The sequence below is a fragment of the Pelophylax lessonae genome (genome assembly GCF_965119305.1).
Source record: "Pelophylax lessonae genome assembly, chromosome: 8".
In the NCBI taxonomy this organism is placed as follows: Eukaryota; Metazoa; Chordata; class Amphibia; order Anura; family Ranidae; genus Pelophylax; species Pelophylax lessonae.
The window spans coordinates 241,294,212-241,313,207 of record NC_138775.1 but is presented as its reverse complement, the minus strand read 5'-3'; the positions used below and the strand labels follow the sequence as shown (position 1 = coordinate 241,313,207).

Here is an 18,996-nt window from a genome sequence, read left to right as displayed (position 1 = left end):
TTACTGATTGGCTCTTTTTGGTCATAATACCTTACAATACATTTTTCAGCATCATATGATTATCTGACCTCTCCAGAATGTCCTCTCTTTAAACATCACAGCTGATTTATACTCTCAATGACACACTCCAATGTTGTAAGTATGGTTGACCTGTTTGCATAACTCACATGTGGATAGGTTTTTTTTTGTAATATACTTTATACATGCATGCTGTACAAGACTAATATATTTGTATTATATTTATAGAAGAAATAATCCTGTACTCTCCTTTTTCCCCTGATGAAGAAATTATACAAGATTTTGAAACATGTTGGGATGTCTAATTGAACAATTATCAGTATGCTCGTCTACCTATGAGACATTAGCATATATCATTGACCTTAAGCTAGGAGGACACTGAGGTGAATACCAAGAAAGTAAATAGATTGTGATGATTCATTTGACAGGAAGCTGATGAAAGCTGAAAAGATTAACTGTCTTTAGCCACCACCAACGGGACCTGTCTCATATGTGGGGTCATCTTCTCTGGAGTAGGAAGCAAATCTTCCATTACCTTAGAAGTTTAAATTATAATGTTCTCAATCTTCCAGTGAGTCCAACCGACTGCATGGTTTACTGCAGACTACTCCTCGATCATTTAAGACCATGGGATATGAACAGATGGCATGGAGCTAAGACTTTCCCCAAGTGAGAACCTAATACTGTCACCTTCTGTGAGGGCAACTCTACATTATTCTCCTGAGTGTCCAAAATGTCATTATTATAATGAGATGAGTTGGCCTTCCCCAGCTGATAATCCGTTCACATTTGATCTGAGTCTGAATCAGAATTTGCCAGGACCTGGAGGATATTGAGCCATCCGCAGGCTGTTGTCAAGCTATGAAACATGCTTCCACAAGATGGCCACTACTGGAAGCAGTGTTCTGGAAAAATGTCTTGAGTATGTGGAAAGACCAAAGGTTGTTGAATGGATCTGAAGTAAAACTCTCAGAAGCATGGGTATACTGAAAAGCGTATGTACACATCAGCTACATCTAGAGGAAAATACAGCTGCTTTATCTGATGGTTTGAGTGATTGTTCTCAATAACTCCATATGAAGTTTTGGATTTTGATTCTTCGCTCCATTTCCTGCCTAAATCTGCTTTTCGACTAAGAACACTGGATCAATGGCTCACTGTTGGAACAAGATTTGGTAAAATTTGCCTAAAGCTTTAAAACATAGTGGGAATTAGTGGAGTTGAAGGAGTGGAAAGAAAATTCCAATGACTTCCCTACTGCACAGGCCCCACTGATCCTAAACCTCCTCTGCCCAAATTTGTGATAAATTCCTGCAATAACTCCTACTGGGTAAATTTGAGTGACAGGATTTTTGCTGCTCTTAGCGATGAGCAGACTATTTTTTTCAATTTCTTCTATAGCTCTTCTGAGGCACTGACACCAACTCTTTGTTCTGGGCCTAGGTGACTAGCCTAAGGGATTAGTCCCAAATCTATACATCACTGATTCCATCTTGAATAGCAGTAAATTCTCTTTAGAAAGAGGCATATGCAGTGAGTGAGTTAAGCCATAGGGCTTGAATAACCACACAGAATACTAAAGGAACAGCATACTATATCGCTGGTCACTTTAATTTCACTCAGGGATCACACACCACAGAGACTTATTACTGGTCTAGTTTGCCTTCAACTCTTCTGCTGCAAACCATATAGCCTTGGCTACTGAAGTGAACTCCCACGCAGGCCCCACAACACTACCTAATGGTAGAATAAACCTCATTTCCAAATCCATATTGTTGTTCCCATGCCTCTGGAAAGGATGTTGCATTATCCGCTGGCAGACTGGCACTTCTGACTAGTCTGATGAAGGTTCCTTGGTATCGCGTACCTGGTGAAGATTGGAATGTTGTGGAGGCCTCTCTTACTCCTCCCGCCTGACACTCCTGAAGGTGGGAACAGAGAGTGTAAGGCAAGGAGTGGCACGAGTGCCGTAGCGGCTAGCTGGTGTTGTTCACTCCATAGGTGGGTACAGCTGGTAGTTGCAGTCCTTGGAACAGGGTGCAGTGGCAGCTTGGCACCAAAGCGTGGGAGCAGTAGCCAGCGGAAACCGGGCAGTGAGGTACAGAATCAGCAAGCAAGTCCAGAAGATAAGCCAAGGTCGATAACAGCCGGGCAGCGCGGTACAGGGTAAGCAGGCAGATCAGATCCGTTTAAGCAAGCCAAGACCAGGGTAGTAAGCAACAGAGCAGGAGCACGGGTAGAGGCAAAGTACAAAGGCAGGCCGGGTCATACACAGGTGAGAAGTAACAACAGATCAGGTCTCAGAACCACGGGAACAAGCTGAAGACCATTCCGCAACTGCTCACAGTACTAGAGCAGTTTAAATAGGCCACTGGGAGCCAAATGCTAATTGGTGAGTGCAGGTGTGCAATGTGCACGGGTGTGAGCGAAAGTCCGTACTGGCCTTCTGGTGAAGGAAATCCGGTTTACCTTACACTTGGCCAACTGCCTCTGAAGTAAAGCTGGCTTTTATAGAAAGAATCTCACATCCCCTGCTAGCATGAAGACACATCTGGCCAATCTAATGAAAGCTCCTTGGCCCGCTGCTTTTGAGGCAGAGGTACCCTTAAAACAAACTTAGCTGTCCAATTAACTTAGTACCTGAGCATTAGTGACTAGAGATCCACCTAGTCAGTTTGAATAGTGTTAAAACATTTGCCCTTTTGTTTATGGTCGCCTGATATGCAACTTAGCAAAGCATCTTGGTGGGCAAGTCAGCTAACCACACTTCCCATACCGCCGCCCAGGATGGTCCTTATTGTAAATTTCCTTTAGTCTGCCCCTCCTGGCAGCACCTTGATTGTATAGCAGTGTTTTTCAGAGCCAGAGAGGACCAGTTGAAGGAACAAATTGCCTCTTTTCCTTTGGGGAGTGGTGAAGGTATTACGGGCTGGAAAGTTTTACCATCCATACTGCCCACGCACTCTTTTTTTTTTATTTGAGGATAGTATACCTGACCCTCACCTTAATGATCACGGCTGGTCTCTGGGTCTGCTCATACCTCAAGGATATGAGCTGCAGGTTTTTGGTCATAATAAATGCCTGGAAGTACTGGCTAGGACTAGGACATTAGCATTAATACACTTTCAGTGGCCGCCCACACATCTATCTGCAGACATTTAAGCAGCAAATGGACCTATATGCTATTGTGTGCTAGGATTAATCCCTAAGAAAAAAATAATTACCAATAGATGTGTAATAGACAAATTACTTAAGGCACTGTAAACTTAAGCAGAGTACTGAACTTCACTTCAGCATTTAGACATAACAGGTTAATGCATAACAATCATTAAACACTTAGCAGCCCCTAACGTATAGCAGCCATTAACATTTAGCAGCCAAAAGCACACCTTAAACGCATAGCAGCAATACAATGCATGGGAGTCATTAATACTGAAGCATTACTATATCATAAGAAGCACAAGGAAGGGTTAATATACCTTAGACCAATAGTTCTGGCAGGATAACCTACACTAGGCCACTGCTCTGCAAAGGTTAAAAACAGCAAACCCAGGTATTAGAGCATTAAACAGTAATCCAACTTGCAGAGCCAGGCATCGTTGAGTTAATAGGAAACACTCAACTTTGCACAGCAACACCTGTATATCAGGCCATGCACTAGCAGTACTGCAGACAAAACAAAACCTGTGAGGCATTAATGAAACAAACAGGACTATAACAGCAAGTTACCCTACTTTGGCAGCCTGACATATTAACCGCATAATAATCATGACAAACCATAACTGCCTATGGTTTAGCTAACCTACCTGTGCAGCACACATCCCTGACTGGCTCTAAAGTGATGGGAGAGGCTCGATTCCTGAACAGGTGGCAACCAATACACCCCAGGCAGCCGCCCAGGGCTACTGGACGCTACTACCTTGAGCCGTAAGTTATCCCAACACCATTTTGCTGCTCCCTGTCGACCGCAAGTCTGCCGGGCGCCATCCCCATCCACACATCCATCTGAAAAGGGCAGCCTGCAGTACAGCCACAGGAAGTAGACAAGGAGCCATTTTGGAAGGGGGCAGCAGCCCTAACGACAATGCCAGTGTATTGCAAGGGAAACAAAATACCCACAGAGCGCCAGACTGACAAATAGTGTGTGGAGCCATACCTCACCAGGGAGGAGAGATTAGATCAGTCCCAACAAACAACTAGGCAGAATTGTTTTACCTGCATCCAGAGACCAGTATCTTGCACCTCATTACCTGGAGCTGGGGGAGGCCTCCCTTGTATAGGTGGTTTACACCCAAATGGAGGGAGCTTCATCACAGGAGAGAGACTGAACCTGTGCGGCTGGCCAGATGAATCCAGCAAGGTGAGGGCAAATATAAAAATAGTGTTTCCATAGTTATAACCGGTTGAGCATTTGAGGAACAAAAAGAGAACGTCGCCTTAGGGGAACCGACTTATTTATAAGCCTATACCCATACGTGTATGCTGTCATGCTTGTGTCAGGAAAATTCTTGTACGACAGAATAAAAATTTGGAAGTGATGTATTGTATTGTAGTATATTTGTATTTTATTTTCAGACGAAAACTGTACTGATTGAATAAAAATTGTACAATCTAGTATCGTCCGAGAAACATTTTTGTGCTTGTCCCATTTGATATTTTCGCACCACCTGTCCTGATCAGCTTTCAAAAGCTGTTTACTAGCAATCAGATTATTACACGATTGCTTTAAAAGCAGTATTGTTCATACAATTTTTTGATCGTGTGTGCGAGCCTTTAGTCTGAAACTTGCGATAGGAACCTATAGGCTCCACAAGGACAAATAAATCTTAATACTTAATAAAGTTATTGGCCAGTGAATTCCGATAGGGAATACGTTTAAAAGAGCTAAAATAAACCCTGGGTGGCTAAACTCCAACGTAAAAATGCATATAAAAACAAAAGAAAAGGCCTTCAAGTAATACAAAGCAGAGGGGTCATTGACAGCATTCCAGCACTACAAAGGATGCAACTGCAATGTAAGAGCGCAATCAAGGCGGCTAAGATAGAATACTAAAGGCACATAGCGAAAGAGAGTAAGAAAAACCCCAAGAAATTCTTTAAGTATATAACTAGTAAGAAAGTGAGGCCAGAACATATTGGCCCCATAAAGGATGATGAAGGGAATCTGGCTATAAAGGACAGAGAGAAGCCAGAAGTTCTAAATAAATTCTTCTCCTCAGTCTTCACAAAAGAATTGGGGGGATACAGTAACCTAGACTGTAATGTAAAAGTTAATCACACGTCACAGGAAGTACCCTAATGGTTAACAGAAGACAGACTCAGAACTAGACTCGAAAAACGTATTATAAATGAGTCACCGGGACCAGATGGCTTACATCAGAGGGTTAAGAAACTCAGCCAGGTGATAGCCAGACCATTGTTCCTCATTTTTAAGGAGAGTCTACTGAAAGGAATGAAACCAGCTGATTGGAGAAAAGCCAACATGGCACCAAGATTTAAAAAGGGCCGAGATATATCCCTGGGAACTACAGGCCGGTTAGCCTAACGTCAATAGTCTGCAAGATATTGGAGGGGATGATAAGGGACTATATACACGATTTTAGTAATAAAAACTGTATCATTAGTAGTAATCAGCATGGATTTATGAAGAATCGTTCTTGCCAGACCAATCTATTACCTCCTATAAAGAAATGAGCTGCCATCTAGATAAAGGAAGGCCTTTAGATGTAGTGTATCTGGACTTTGCAAAGGCATTTGATACAGTTCCCTACAAATGCATACTGTACAAACTAAGGTACATAGGTTTGGACCATAGGGTGAGTACCTGGAATGAAAACTGGCTTCAGAGGCGATTCCAGAAGGTGGTGATAAATGGGGAGTACTCAGATTGGTCGGGTGTGGAAAGTGGGGTCCCCCAAGGATCTGTCCTGGTACCAATCCTGTTTAATTTTTTCATAAACGATTTAAAGGATGAGATGAGCAGCACAATCTCAGTATTTGCGGACAATACTAAGCTATGCAGGGCAATATCTTCTTCACAGGACGTGGAAACCTTACAAGAAGATCTGAACAAAATAATGGGGTGGGCAACTACATGGCAAATGAGGTTTAATGTTGAAAAATGTAAGGTAATGCACTTGGGTGACAGAAATACGAAAGCAAGTTACTCACTAGAAGAAGAACTTCTGGGGGAATCTAACATGGAAAAGGAACTGGGGGTCCTAGTAGACAACAAGCTCAGCCATGGCATGCAATGCCAAGCTGCTGCAAGTAAAGTCAACACAATACTGGCATGTATAAAAAAGGGGATTCCAGAGATAAAAAGATAATTTTCCCACTCTACAAGACTCTCATCCGGCCGCATCTCGAGTATGCTGTCCAGTTCTGGGCACCGGTCCTCAGGAAGGATGTGCTGGAACTGGAGAGAGTGTAGAGAAGGACAACAAAGATAATTAGTGGAATGGAGGACATCAGCTATAAGGAAAGACTACAAACATTAAACTTATTCTCTCTGGAGAAGAGACGCTTGAGAGGGGATATGATGTCAATGTACAATATACTGTTAACTTTAAACACACACATCATAGGTTAGACTGGATGGACTGGTGTCGTTTTTCAACCTCAGTAACTATGTAACTATGTAACTATATCTGTTTGAAGACTAAAAAAGGTACTAGCATGCACTGCAAGGTGCTTGCACTTTGGCCCTGTTGCTACTATTTTGTTACTTTTTAGGCTGGACCAGGTTTACTTTCCGGTGGGCAGTGCATGGCCTGACAGATGTAAAACAGATTAAAATAATTTTTATGACAATCTGGTTATGTAAGATTAACAGCATAATGATACTAAGAATTTTCAATCATCATCAATTTTTCTTTCACTCTCTTCTAAACCAATGACCAGTCATTACCTTTTTTATGGAGAAGAAGGAACATCTCGCAGTTCATGAACCATATCATTTGATTAGTAATGAATAGATTTGTCACGGCCTGTTGCTGAGGGATTTGCATGCCTACGGCCACTTTTTGGCTCATGTCACAAACTCAACGCTATCAAGGGTAGCTTACTTTTGAAGCATATTCTTCTCATAAAGGAACTACTCACCAAACATAATACAATATAAAGAGTCCCCATGTATCTGCTCTTGGTTTGTATCTGCAGGATATAACTTCACATAGCCTCCTCCGCAATCAATTCCTTGCTCATGTTTAACAGTGAACTGTATCACCAAACTCTGGTTCTCATTGCTGATTGGCTCAAACCGAGCTGATAGAGCATAGTACTTCCAGTCTTGAGTGGTCTGTATACCTGGCAGCAATGACATTTAAAAGGTATACTTTTAACTTGTGTTTTAAACAATGCTTTTTAAGGTAAAGGCAAAAAATACTAAACTAACAATACAATTATTTTCACATATTTACGTGCACACGAAAAAAAATAAAAAAAATACTGAATAAGGCCTAATTTAAAGAGCCATACTGCTGCAAGTATTTTGCGGAAAACTGCAGCCAGTCTCCCAGGGGTGTGCAGACAGCTGCATTCAGCAAGCAAATACTAAGTAATGACAGGCTGACAGTGGCTGCAGATGTCCGCTGGCGTTTGCCTGTATTTGGCATAGGGAGAAAATAGCTGTGGTTACAGACAGATGATAGTACCTGGATGCAAGTACTTTGTCCCAGGGACAGCTGTGGCCACTGTAAGCCTGTCATTGTTTTGTAGAGACTTACTGACTGCGGCTGTCCAACAGACTTCGGATCCCAGTTCGACTCAAAATATTTGAAACACCATGACTGGCTTGCTGTGTGAATGAGGCCTAAATGTTTCAACAGTTCTGATATGCTATGGAAAATATATAATCCTGGCATATTACTTTCTTTTTTAGAAGATCTAAATGTACATTAACAGCTTTTTTTCCAGTTTCTGCACACGTTAAAATACAGTATTTAGGTCTTAAGGTTAGTTAACCCCCCCCCCCAAACATTATATATTTTCATACAGCAAAAACAGATCCTGGAGATGAAAATGGTGGTAGCTTGAAGTTTTTTTATGTCACATTATATTAGTACATGTTTATCAAATGCAAATTTTCAGTAAAAAATACACTAAAATGAATTTGAGTTCACATGAACACAACGGTGTTGATTTACTAAAAAAAATTAAAAAAAAAATTGGGTAATATATTAGGTTTGATTTACTAAAACTGGAGAGTGCAAAATCTGGTGCAGCTCTGCATAGAAACCAATCAGCTTCCAGGTTTTTTGTCAAAGCTTAACTTAAATTAGAAGCTGATTGACTACCATGCACAGCTGCACCAGATTTTGCCCTCTCCAGTTTTAGTAAATCAAACCTAATATATTACCCAATTTTTAAAAAAAAATAAAAAAATTTTTTACAACAAACTGCAACCAACTTTGGTACCTAAAATTGTCCTTAGGCAATGGTTTAAAAGCCTTTACAGGTTATCTATTTAAAGCAAAGCTCCAGCCCCCCCCCCCCCCCCACCAAAAAATTAAAAGACAGCAGCTACAAATACTGTAGCTGCTGACTTCTAATATTAGGACACTTACCTGTCCAGGGTACTCGCAATGAAGACACCCTAGTTAATTTTTCAATCGGCTCCAGGTGCTGCCGCCACCATTTTTTGTAAGGAAAACTGTCAGTGAAGCCTTTGCAGCTTCACAGCCGGTTCCTTTCTGTGCAAGCGCGCTGTTTGTGTTGTTTTACTTTATATATGTTCCTTTTTTTTAAACTTACCTTTAAAGCCACCACCCCTCAAATTTTACTGACAGGTTCTCTTTATTGAGACATCAGCTGTTCCATACAAGAAATGGGGAGTGTCATCATCGAAGGGACAGGAAGGCCCAGACACCAATGAAACAGAATCTATATTTTTTTCCTCACTCTCCTAAAATTGTCTTTTTGTCTGTCTCCCCATCTGAGAGATTTTCTATTACTTACTCGATGAAGGAAAATTTCGCCAGTAGAGACTGCAATAAAAGCCTAAAAAAAGGCTCTACCCCTTCCTTACTACATCCAAAACTAAATAAAACATTTTGGCTGAAGTTGGGCTTTAATATAGAGACAAGAGGTAAAATGTCCGAAATTATATCACAGTAATAAAGTGAAGGCCAAAGTGTGTTACCCATCCCAACCAATCAGAAGTAATTCTTCACTGTGAACAATAAAATGACATCTGATTGGTTCTTGTGGACTACTTCACTATACGCACCCTCCTTGCTCTTTGAGTCCAATAATTGTCACGTGTAGCTTACCTTTATCCTTTTCAGGATCACCCCAGAATTTCCCAGCACTCAGCTGCCACTTGCCATAATCAGATTTATTTTTGGATTCAACCCACCTTTTCTGCCACTCATCTGAAAAAAAAAAAACATAAATAGCATAAGTGAAACTGAAGGGTTTAAACTATTGATCAACCGATATCGGTTTTTCGTTGCCGATACTGATATTTTGGCCATCGCATATCGGTAACTGCCGATATTGGCCGATATTTTTGTACATTTAAAATTTTGCAAAATAAACACAAATTTCGACACATGTAAAACTATATTTATTAACATTTTTAATATTAAGGGCTCGTTCTTCACACCTTAACTGCATGAGAACTGATAAGAAAACTTCAATTGCAGGGATATTTAGTTTTACATCATTCTGATTGTGCATTAATGCATAATAAACTGATGCAGTAGTGCACTCACTCACTGCAATAACTTTAAATCACTAGTGCAGTGCAGTCAGTGCAAAACTGCTAGAAAAAAGGCTAGGCAACAGCTAGACAATGGATTGGACTGGAGTCAGTGGACTACCTCTGCAGTATGGCACTCACTGTAACTACTGCAGTCAGTGCAAAACTGCTAGAAAAAAAGCTAGGCAACAGCTACACAGTGGATTGGACTGGAGTCAGTGGACTACCGCTGCAGTAGGGCACTCACTCACTGCAATCATTTTAAATCACGACTGCACGAGGGCAGTAGTGATTTAAGATTTTTGCAGCAGTGAGTGGCGCACTACTGCAGCAGTAGTCCACTGACTCCAATCCACTGTCTAGCTTTTTTGTAGCAGTTTTGCACTGACTGCAGCGCAGTGCAGTCAGTGTAAAACTGCTAGAAAAATAGCTAGACAAAAGCTATACAGCGGATTGGAGTGGACTCAGTGGACTGGTGGACAGACACTACTACTACACTTTCAAATCAATACTCCCAGTGAGGTAGAACAATATTATAATGCAGAAAGCATAACATTTTAGCATGTTCACCAGTTAAATAGCTTCTTTTCTTTTCATAAATTGCTGCCACTTCACTAAAAACACGCTCTCTTGTTACCGAGGAAGGAGGAGCAGAAAGGTATCGTCTAGCATGTGAAGCAAGTCTTTTGTAGCGTGCCTAATTTTCTTTCCACCATTGAAGAGGATTACTACTTCTGTCAACTACTGGTTCCTTCAAATAGAGATGAAGTTCATCATCCAGGCTCATTATTGCCGATTCTGATGAATCCTCCGCATGAGGCCCCAATAAAACGCTGAACATGGCATTTATTTGCCCACAGTGAATTTTCTCTTCTGTTCGTTGTCTTTTTGGACATTTTTCTCCTGCATCCTGCTCTTGCACATCAGAAACCTTCTCTTCTTGACTTTTCTTTACGTCAGGAGGAACCTCCTGCACCTTCTGTTGAAAATCTTCTGTCAGCCATTGTTTTGCCTTGGCCAATACATTATCAGAAGAGAAAGAATGGTTCTTGTATCGAGGATCCAAAAGACATGCACAACATTTTTATTCTCCTCATGCTTCTCAAACCGTTTGGTGAGGCAATCCCTCATGGCCTGCCTACATGCTTTAATGCCACGTGTGTTGGGTCCTTCATTCTGCTGAAGAAGCATCTTCAGCACTCTCACACATGGGATGACAGAGGACACAGATGAATCGTAATGACTCACCTCTAGTGTCACTTCCGCAATGGGTAGGAGCGTCTCAATAATGTTGGCTACTATGTCCCACTGATCAGCAGTAGGACAAGAATGTTCTCCAAGTCCATATTCACCAGAATATATAGTGAGAGCTTGCTTCTGCTCCAGCATCCTTTGTAACATGTGTAGTGTTGAGTTCCATCGTGTTGGAACAGCCTGTATCAAGTTGTTTTTGGGTAGGCCAAGGTCTTCCTGAATGCATCTCAGTCGCTGCTTGGCAAGAATAGAATGGTGAAAAATGGCCTGCGCGCTTCTTCAGCATGCTAATAATGTCAAGCGAAGCTTTCTGGTTTGACAGACCATCATTTACCACAAGTTGGAGGGTGTGTGCCATGCAACTGAGGTCTGACACTTCAGCAAGTCTCATACCTTTAACTATTTTCGCTCCGCTGTCTCGGTCTTTGGTGATTCCCCATCCTCCTAGCATGCCTAGAAACATTTCTCTAATGTACTCCCCAGTGTGAGATCCTTGCATCACTTTTGTATTCAACACCAAATGCCTTCTTGTCCATCCGCTGTCAATGAAGTGGCATGTAAGACTCATTAGTGATTCTATTTGTCCTGACCAGCAATCAGTCATGAATGAGAGTGAGTTGCCAGCATTCTCTGGTTGCAGCATAGTCTTTACTTTGTCAACGACCTTTTGGTGAATCTTTTGCAGCATTTCAGTTTGATAAAATTTGTCACTCTTCAGTGTGTACCTTGGATCAAGTATGGACAGCAACCGCTTAAATCCAGAGTCAGACACTATTGTAAATGGCTGGTTATCAGTGACCATCCTCTTTGTGATTACTCTGTCCAGCAGTTGGGATCTTCCATCAGATTTTAGCCACCTGTTTTTTTTCCTGAAACATATCTGTTATTGTTGCCTGGGATAGTGATGTTTCACCTTGTGATTCGTTTAATTTTTTCTGTCCTGCATTATACAATTCAACATGATGAGCTCTTAGATGGGCCCAAAGATTAGATGTATTTTTGTTTTTTGCAGTTATTGATCCCATGCTTACATTGTTTTTGCAAGTATTGCACAGTGCTGCTGATGTTAAACAGTGCTGCTGGAGATGGAGAAGAGAAATAGTCCCAGACCACACTTTTAATTTTTCTATCTCCATCCATCTCCATTGAAACTTGAAAAAGACACTAATATAGGCTTAAACAAAATGTCTGGCTGGCACCTTGCGGTGATAAGTGGCTGGCACCCTTTGGTGGGTGGGTGGCTGGCTGGCTGACACCCTGTGGTGGATGGCTGGCTTGCACCCTTTTGGCTGACTGGCACCCTTTGGTGGCTGGCTGGCACCCTTTGGTGGGTGGCTGGCTGGCACCCTGTGGTGGGTGGCTCGCTGGCACCCTGTGGTGGGTGGCTTAATGGCTGGCTGGCACCCTGTGGTGGGTGGCTGGCAACCTGTGGTGGGTGGGTGGCTGGTTGGCTGTCACCCTGTGGTGGGTGGCTGGCTGGCTGTCACCCTGTGGGTCGCTGGCTGGCTGGCACCCTTTGGTGGGTGTCTGGCTGGCACCCTGTGGTGGGTGGCTGGCTGGCTGGCACCCTGTGGTGGGTGGCTGGCTTGCACCCTTTGGTCGGTATCTGGTTGCACCCTTTGGTGGCTGGCTTGCTGGCACCCTGTGGTGGCTGTCTGGCACCCTTTGGTGGGTGTCTGGCTGGCTGGCACCCTGTGGTGGGTGGGTGGCTGGCTGGCACCCTGTGGTGGGTGGGTGGCACCGTTTGGTGACTGGCTGGCACCCTGTGGTGGGTGTGTGGCTGGCTGGCACCCTGTGGTGGGTGGCTGGCTGGTACCCTTTGGTCGGTATCTGGCTGGCACCCTTTGGTGGCTGGCTTGCTGGCACCCTGTGGTGGCTGTCTGGCACCCTAGGGTGGGTGGGTGGCTGGCTGGCACCCTTTGGTGGGTGTCTGGCTGGCTGGCACCCTGTGGTGGGTGGGTGGGTGGCTGGCTGGCACCCTGTGGTGGGTGGCTGTATGGCACCCTTTGGCGGATGGCTGGCTGGCACCCCTTGGTGGGTGGGTGGCACCGTTTGGTGACTGGCTGGCACACTGTGGTGGGTGGCTGGCAGCTGGCACCCTTTGATGGCTGGCTAGCTTGCTGGCACCCTGTGGCGGCTGGCTTGCACCCTGTGGTGGGTGTATGGCTGGCTGGCACCCTTTGGTGGCTGGCTGGCTGGCACCCTGTGGTGGGCGGCTGGTTGGCACCCTGTGGTGGGTGGGTGGCTGGCTGGCACCCTTTGGTGGGTGATAGGCACCCCTTGGTGAGTGGCACCCTTTGGTGGCTGGCTGGCACACTGGTGGGTGGCTGGCAATTGGCACCCTTTGATGGCTGGCTGGCACCCTGTGGTGGGTGGGTGGCTGGCTAGCACCCTTTGGTGGCTGGCTGGCACCCTTTGGTGGCTGGCTGGCTGGCACCCTGTGTCATGTGTGGCTGGCAGGTACTGGCCCAGGGCCTGTGGCTGGCAAGCTGGTACAGTCAGGCAGGGCCTGTGGCTGGCTGACTGGTTCACAGACCTGTGGGTGTGTGTGCCATAGAGTAGCGCGATGCAGCGCAGCCCAGCGCAAACCTTTCAATGAGCAGAGTGTAATGTTTTCTTTTGCTGGCAAATTCTTTTTATATCTGGTTCAATTGTTGACAATTGTATTCGCATTTCTGCAGTTGCATCAAGTCGATTTCGATACTATGTTTTTGTTGCAGAGTAAAGCAAGAATCCAGTTTCACTTAAGTATGTGCTGGCGAATGGCAACAGAACTTTGATTGCCCGCTTGGACAATTCTGGGTAACTTCTTTCAATTTTTGGCTTAGTTGACTGTCAGAAGTTATATCGATCAGATTCTCAAAATCTACATCAGAAAAATTGTCTGGCTTGTCTTTTATGAATGGATTTTGAACCCAGTCATTATTGTTTTCATTCAAGAATGGAAAATACTGAATATTAGATGTGATTAAATGGCGAAGATGATCTACAATTCGCAAATTTCATCCTCAAGTTTAATTTCTTTTTTTCAAATTCTTTATTTATATAATAGGGCACATAAACAGCACAGCACTGGACCGTAAATACGGCCCGAAGAACAGTAATAATAAGTAAACAATAAAAGTTACAACATGGAACATCATGAAGTACAACTCAGATATAAGAAATATGCATTACCAACTGCAGTCTACAGGACTGAGGTAAGAGCAAAAAGTAAAGAGCATAATGCATTCTTGTCTTGTGTTATAAACGGGCTCTCTACAGAGCCGAGAAATGTGATTTTCAGATATTAGGGCAAGCTCAAGTTCAATTTCTGATTCTTCAAGAAAATCCTTAAGTGTTGGCAAAGAGTTCAAATTATTTTGCCCAACAGATGAGGTCCAAAACTGCAGCTTATGAGACAGTGAAAATAGTTTATCTCTTGCATTAAAAATATTTGTGTTTTTTCCTTAGAGTGATAAACATACGTCATTTAATTTTATGAATATGTCTACAAGACATGCTACTTTGGATAACCACAGAGTGTTTATTAATCAATCAGATAATCCAAATTTGTGATCCTGGAAATATGCAAACAACTCTTGACGCAATTCAAACATTCTATCAAGGACTTTACCTTGTGATAGCCAACGGACTTCTGAATGCAAAAGCAGAGTAGAGTGGTGACTACCCATATCTTCACTTATAATTTTAAATAGTCGTGACTCTAATGGTTGACTTTTAATGAAATTAATAATCTGGACTGATTAGTCTGGCACAGTTTTAAGTGAGATTTAAATATTTTTAGCTACCAGTGCATGTCTGTGAAGAACACAGTGAGAACTGGTGCTGTTTTTTGCAACATTTCTTAATCGTGTCACAGCACCTGCCACTATCCCAACCAATGCTTTGGCACCATCACTGCACACATCTACACATTTGTCCCAATTTATCCCGTGTGTGTCCATGAACTTCTGAATACAGTTAAATATGGTCTCACCAGTGGTATGAGTTTTCAAAGTTTCACACAGAAGCAAGTCTTCTTTAATCTGTTTGTCAAAATGATATCTAACAAAAACCAACAAAATTGAAAGTCCTGCAACATTTGTGGACTTCGTCTAATTGTAGTGAGTACCCATCACATTGATGCAGTCGAGAAATTAGTTCAGTATGGATGTCATCAGCAAGATCATGAATAAGGCGCAAAACTGTGTTGTTGGAAAGTGGCACAGCTTCAATTTTTTTACTCAACTTCTCACTTAAAATACATGACACTATTTCTTTTGCACATGGTTTTATTAGTGATTCCCCAATTGTGTGTGCTTCTCCTGCAAGTGCTATGCGGTAACTCACTCTGTAAGAAGCCTCTGTGGCTTTTTAATTAGCATTTTGAAATTTTTTGCTCATAAATTGTTTACTCTTCTGATACTCCTTTAGCTTTCGCTTAAAAAAGTCAATGTCTTTATCTTTGTACTCTGCGTGGTTTTGTTCAAAATGACGGCGTAATTTAGCAGGTGCTAATGAACTGTTTGGCAATATTTTATTGCAAAGTACGCATTGTGCTTCAGGACAATCTTCATTTCTGGCACTTGTGAATCCAAATGACAAGTAGTTATCATCATATTTTCCTTTCTTTGTTTGAGAAGATGATAGGCTAGCATTGTGTGCTTTTCTTTTTTTTGGACTTGTCACTTGTCTCTGCTATTCAGTGGCGGTTTTAGGTATGGGCGAACGGGGAAGCCGCCCGGGGCGGCATTTTTTCATGACACGTGGGGGGCGGCATGCCCGGGCCGCGGACCGGTACCGGTCCGTGGATCAAATGGTACCGGGCCGCCCGAGCCCCGTTCACCCATGCCTAAAACCGCCACTGCCGCAGCCAAGCCGAGGCGCAGAGCATTGCTCCCCCCCCGAGCCCGCCCATTGTGTGACAATAGCGAATGAAAATTCGCTATTGTCACACTGATCCTCCTCCTGGCCAATCAGGGAGAGGGTCCTCCTGCTTCCTGATTGGCCGAAAGGCAAACCCCACGCCATTGGCCGAGGAGGAGGCGCCGCGGGAGGACTGAGGAGACGCGAGGAATCCGGGGACTGAACGGAAGAGAAGTGAGGTAAGTGCACGGACGGGTCTCGCGGGGGGAACGCTGGCTCTCTGCATTGAAAGGGGGCATTGCTGTGGCGCTCTGCATTGGAAGGGGGCAATGCTGTGGTGCTCTGCATTGAAAGGGGGCAATGCTGTGGCGCTCTGCATTGAAAGGGGGCAATGCTGTGGCGCTCTGCATTGAAAGGGGGCATTGCTGTGGCGCTCTGCATTGAAAGGGGGCATTGCTGTGGCACTCTGCATTGAAAGGGGGCATTGCTGTGGCGCACTGCATTGAAAGGGGGCATTGCTGTGACGCTCTGCATTGAAAGGGGGCATTGCTGTGGCGCTCTGCATTGAAAGGGGGCAATGCTGTGGCGCTCTGCATTGAAAGGGGGCAATGCTGTGGCGCTCTGCATTGAAAGGGGGCAATGCTGTGGGGCTCTGCATTGAAAGGGGGCATTGCTGTGGTGCTCTGCATTGAAAGGGGGCAATGCTGTGGCACTCTGCATTGAAAGGGGGCAATGCTGTGGCACTCTGCATTGAAAGGAGGCAATGCTGTGGCGCGCTGCATTGAAAGGGGGCAATGCTGTGGCGCTCTGCATTGAAAGGGGACAATGCTGTGGGGCTCTGCATTTAAAGGGGGCAATGCTGTGGCACTCTGCATTGAAAGGGGGCAATGCTGTGGCGCTCTGCATTGAAAGGGGGCAATGCTGTGGCGCTCTGCATTGAAAGAGGGCAATGCTGTGGGGCTCTGCATTGAAAGGGGGCAATGCTGTGGCGCTCTGCATTTATTGGGGGCAATGCTGTTGCACTCTGCATTTATTGGGGGCAATGCTGTGGCACTCTGCATTTATTGGGGGCAATGCTGTGGCACTCTGCATTTATTGGGGGCAATGCTGTGGCACTCTGCATTTATTGGGGGCAATGCTGTGGCACTCTGCATTTATTGGGGGCAATGCTGTTGCACTCTGCATTTATTGGGGGCAATGCTGTGGCACTCTGCATTTATTGGGGGCAATGCTGTGGCACTCTGCATTTATTGGGGGCAATGCTGTGGCACTCTGCATTTATTGTTATGTTGTCATGTTATTTTTTTTTTTTTGGGGGGGGGGGGCGCCGGGAGGGAGTCTTGCTCGGGGAGCAATTTAATGTAGAACCGCCACTGCTGCTATTAGAGGAACAGTGGATACAACTATTTCAGGCATGTTTCCTGGATTTTTAGTTGTATCTTTTCAGTTTCTATAATTGCTGAACAGGTAGAAGTAGTAATAATTTTTCTCTGAAGAGTTCCCTGCTTTAACCAGATTTCCAAATTCATAGTTGTTTATTGTTAAAAAAACCCCATAACACTTTGAAAAATACAGATCTCACAACCTGACTGAAAAGGATGCTGATTTTGATAACACTCTTAGAAAGAACTGAACTTAAGCCAGTTTTTTTTATAGTTGGATGTGAAGTAAAAAGATTTGAACACTTTGAAAAATACAGTTAACATTTTTTTTGCCCCTCACGGAGTCATTCAATGCCCCTGACAGAGTCTTTCCTTTCAATGCCCTTGATAGAGCCTTTTAATGTCCCTTACAGAGCCTTTTAATGTCCCGAGCAGAAAACTTCAATGCCCCTGACAGTCTTTTAATGCCCCCCAAAGAGTCTTTCAATGTCCCTGACAGAGCCTTTCAATGTCCTTAACAAATAATTTCAATGTCCCGAACAGAGAATTTCAATGTCCCTTACTGAGCCTTTTAATGTTCCCAACAGAGAGAATTTCAATGTCCCTGATAGAGCCTTTCAATGTCCCTAACAGAGCCTTTCAATGTCCCTAACAGAGCCTTTCAATGTCCCTAACAGAGAATTTCAATGTCCCTGACAGAGCCTTTCAATGTCCCTAACAGATAATTTCAATGTCCCTAACAGAGCCTTTCAATGTCCATAACAGAGAATTTCAATGTCCCATATCCCTGACAGAGCCTTTCAATGTCCCTAACAGAGAATTTCAATGCCCCTAACAAAGCCTTTCAATGTCCCTAACAGAGAATTTCAATGCCCCCAACAGAGAATTTCAATGTCCCTGGACACTGACAGAGCCTTTTTATCTGACAATAATGAAGCTAACTGAGCTTTAGCAATGAACCTCACTCTCTATCACTCCTATACCACGAGTGATAGTAAATGGCCGATGGCAGGGCTGGCTGGCTGACTGCTGGGCGGGCTCTCTCATGGATGAACTTTCTGAGTGTCTGGTTGATCATGGCAGGGCTGACTGACTGCTGAGCGGGCTCTCTCATGGATGAACGTTCTAAGTGGCTGGCTGATCATGGCAGGGTGTGCACTAGTGCAGGCGGGCGGGCTGGCTGAATGCAGGGCTGACGTCATGGCTGGATTCAGATGCTGCTCCCGCGATTTCTTATGAGATCGCGGTTGCGCGATTTCTGCTGTTTCCAACCTTTTGGTAACAGCGGGCGGTGGCCATCTTGGAAGTGGCAACCCGTCGCGGAACCCCAATTTTGTTCTCGTGGATCCCCAGGGTCCGCGGAACACCAATTGGGAAACGCTGCTCTACAGTGTAGAGCAGCTATTCTCAATCTCAACCAGGGTTCTGTGGAACCCTAGGGTTCCTCCAGAGGTTGCTAAGGATTCATTGAGGTGTGGTTGACTGATCCTCCATCTGATGATGCCTGGATAGTTCAGACTGGTCCATAGGCAACATTTAGGAAGTATCACTTTACATTTTTTCACACCTATAACTTACCAATTGTAACGCTCCTGCGTTTCATGTATGGTGTGGATTTTCAGCTGCAGAAATATTCCACTTTCAGTAGTCATGTAAGAGAGATGCTGAGATACCATTCCCAACCTCAATGACTCATCATGTGTGGAAGGTTTTAATTCAGCTAGTAAATACACACACTCAACAAGCTGGTTCCTAGAGTGACTTTATGTATGTAGTAACACAGTGATGAAG

General features: G+C 44.0%; 1 protein-coding gene across 1 annotated transcript in view; it reads right to left on the bottom strand.

Annotated features, from left to right (window-relative positions):
- The window catches only part of LOC309562236 (calreticulin-like), a gene marked incomplete at its 5' end in the record, with an annotated part of 72,188 nt that overhangs the window by 29,662 nt on the left and 23,530 nt on the right, over window positions 1-18,996 (bottom strand). Inside the window, 2 exons of the mRNA XM_082266357.1 lie at window positions 7,123-7,326; window positions 9,291-9,392. Coding sequence (XP_082122483.1) covers window positions 7,123-7,326; window positions 9,291-9,392 — 306 coding nt within the window. The remainder of the gene's footprint in view (window positions 1-7,122; window positions 7,327-9,290; window positions 9,393-18,996) is intronic.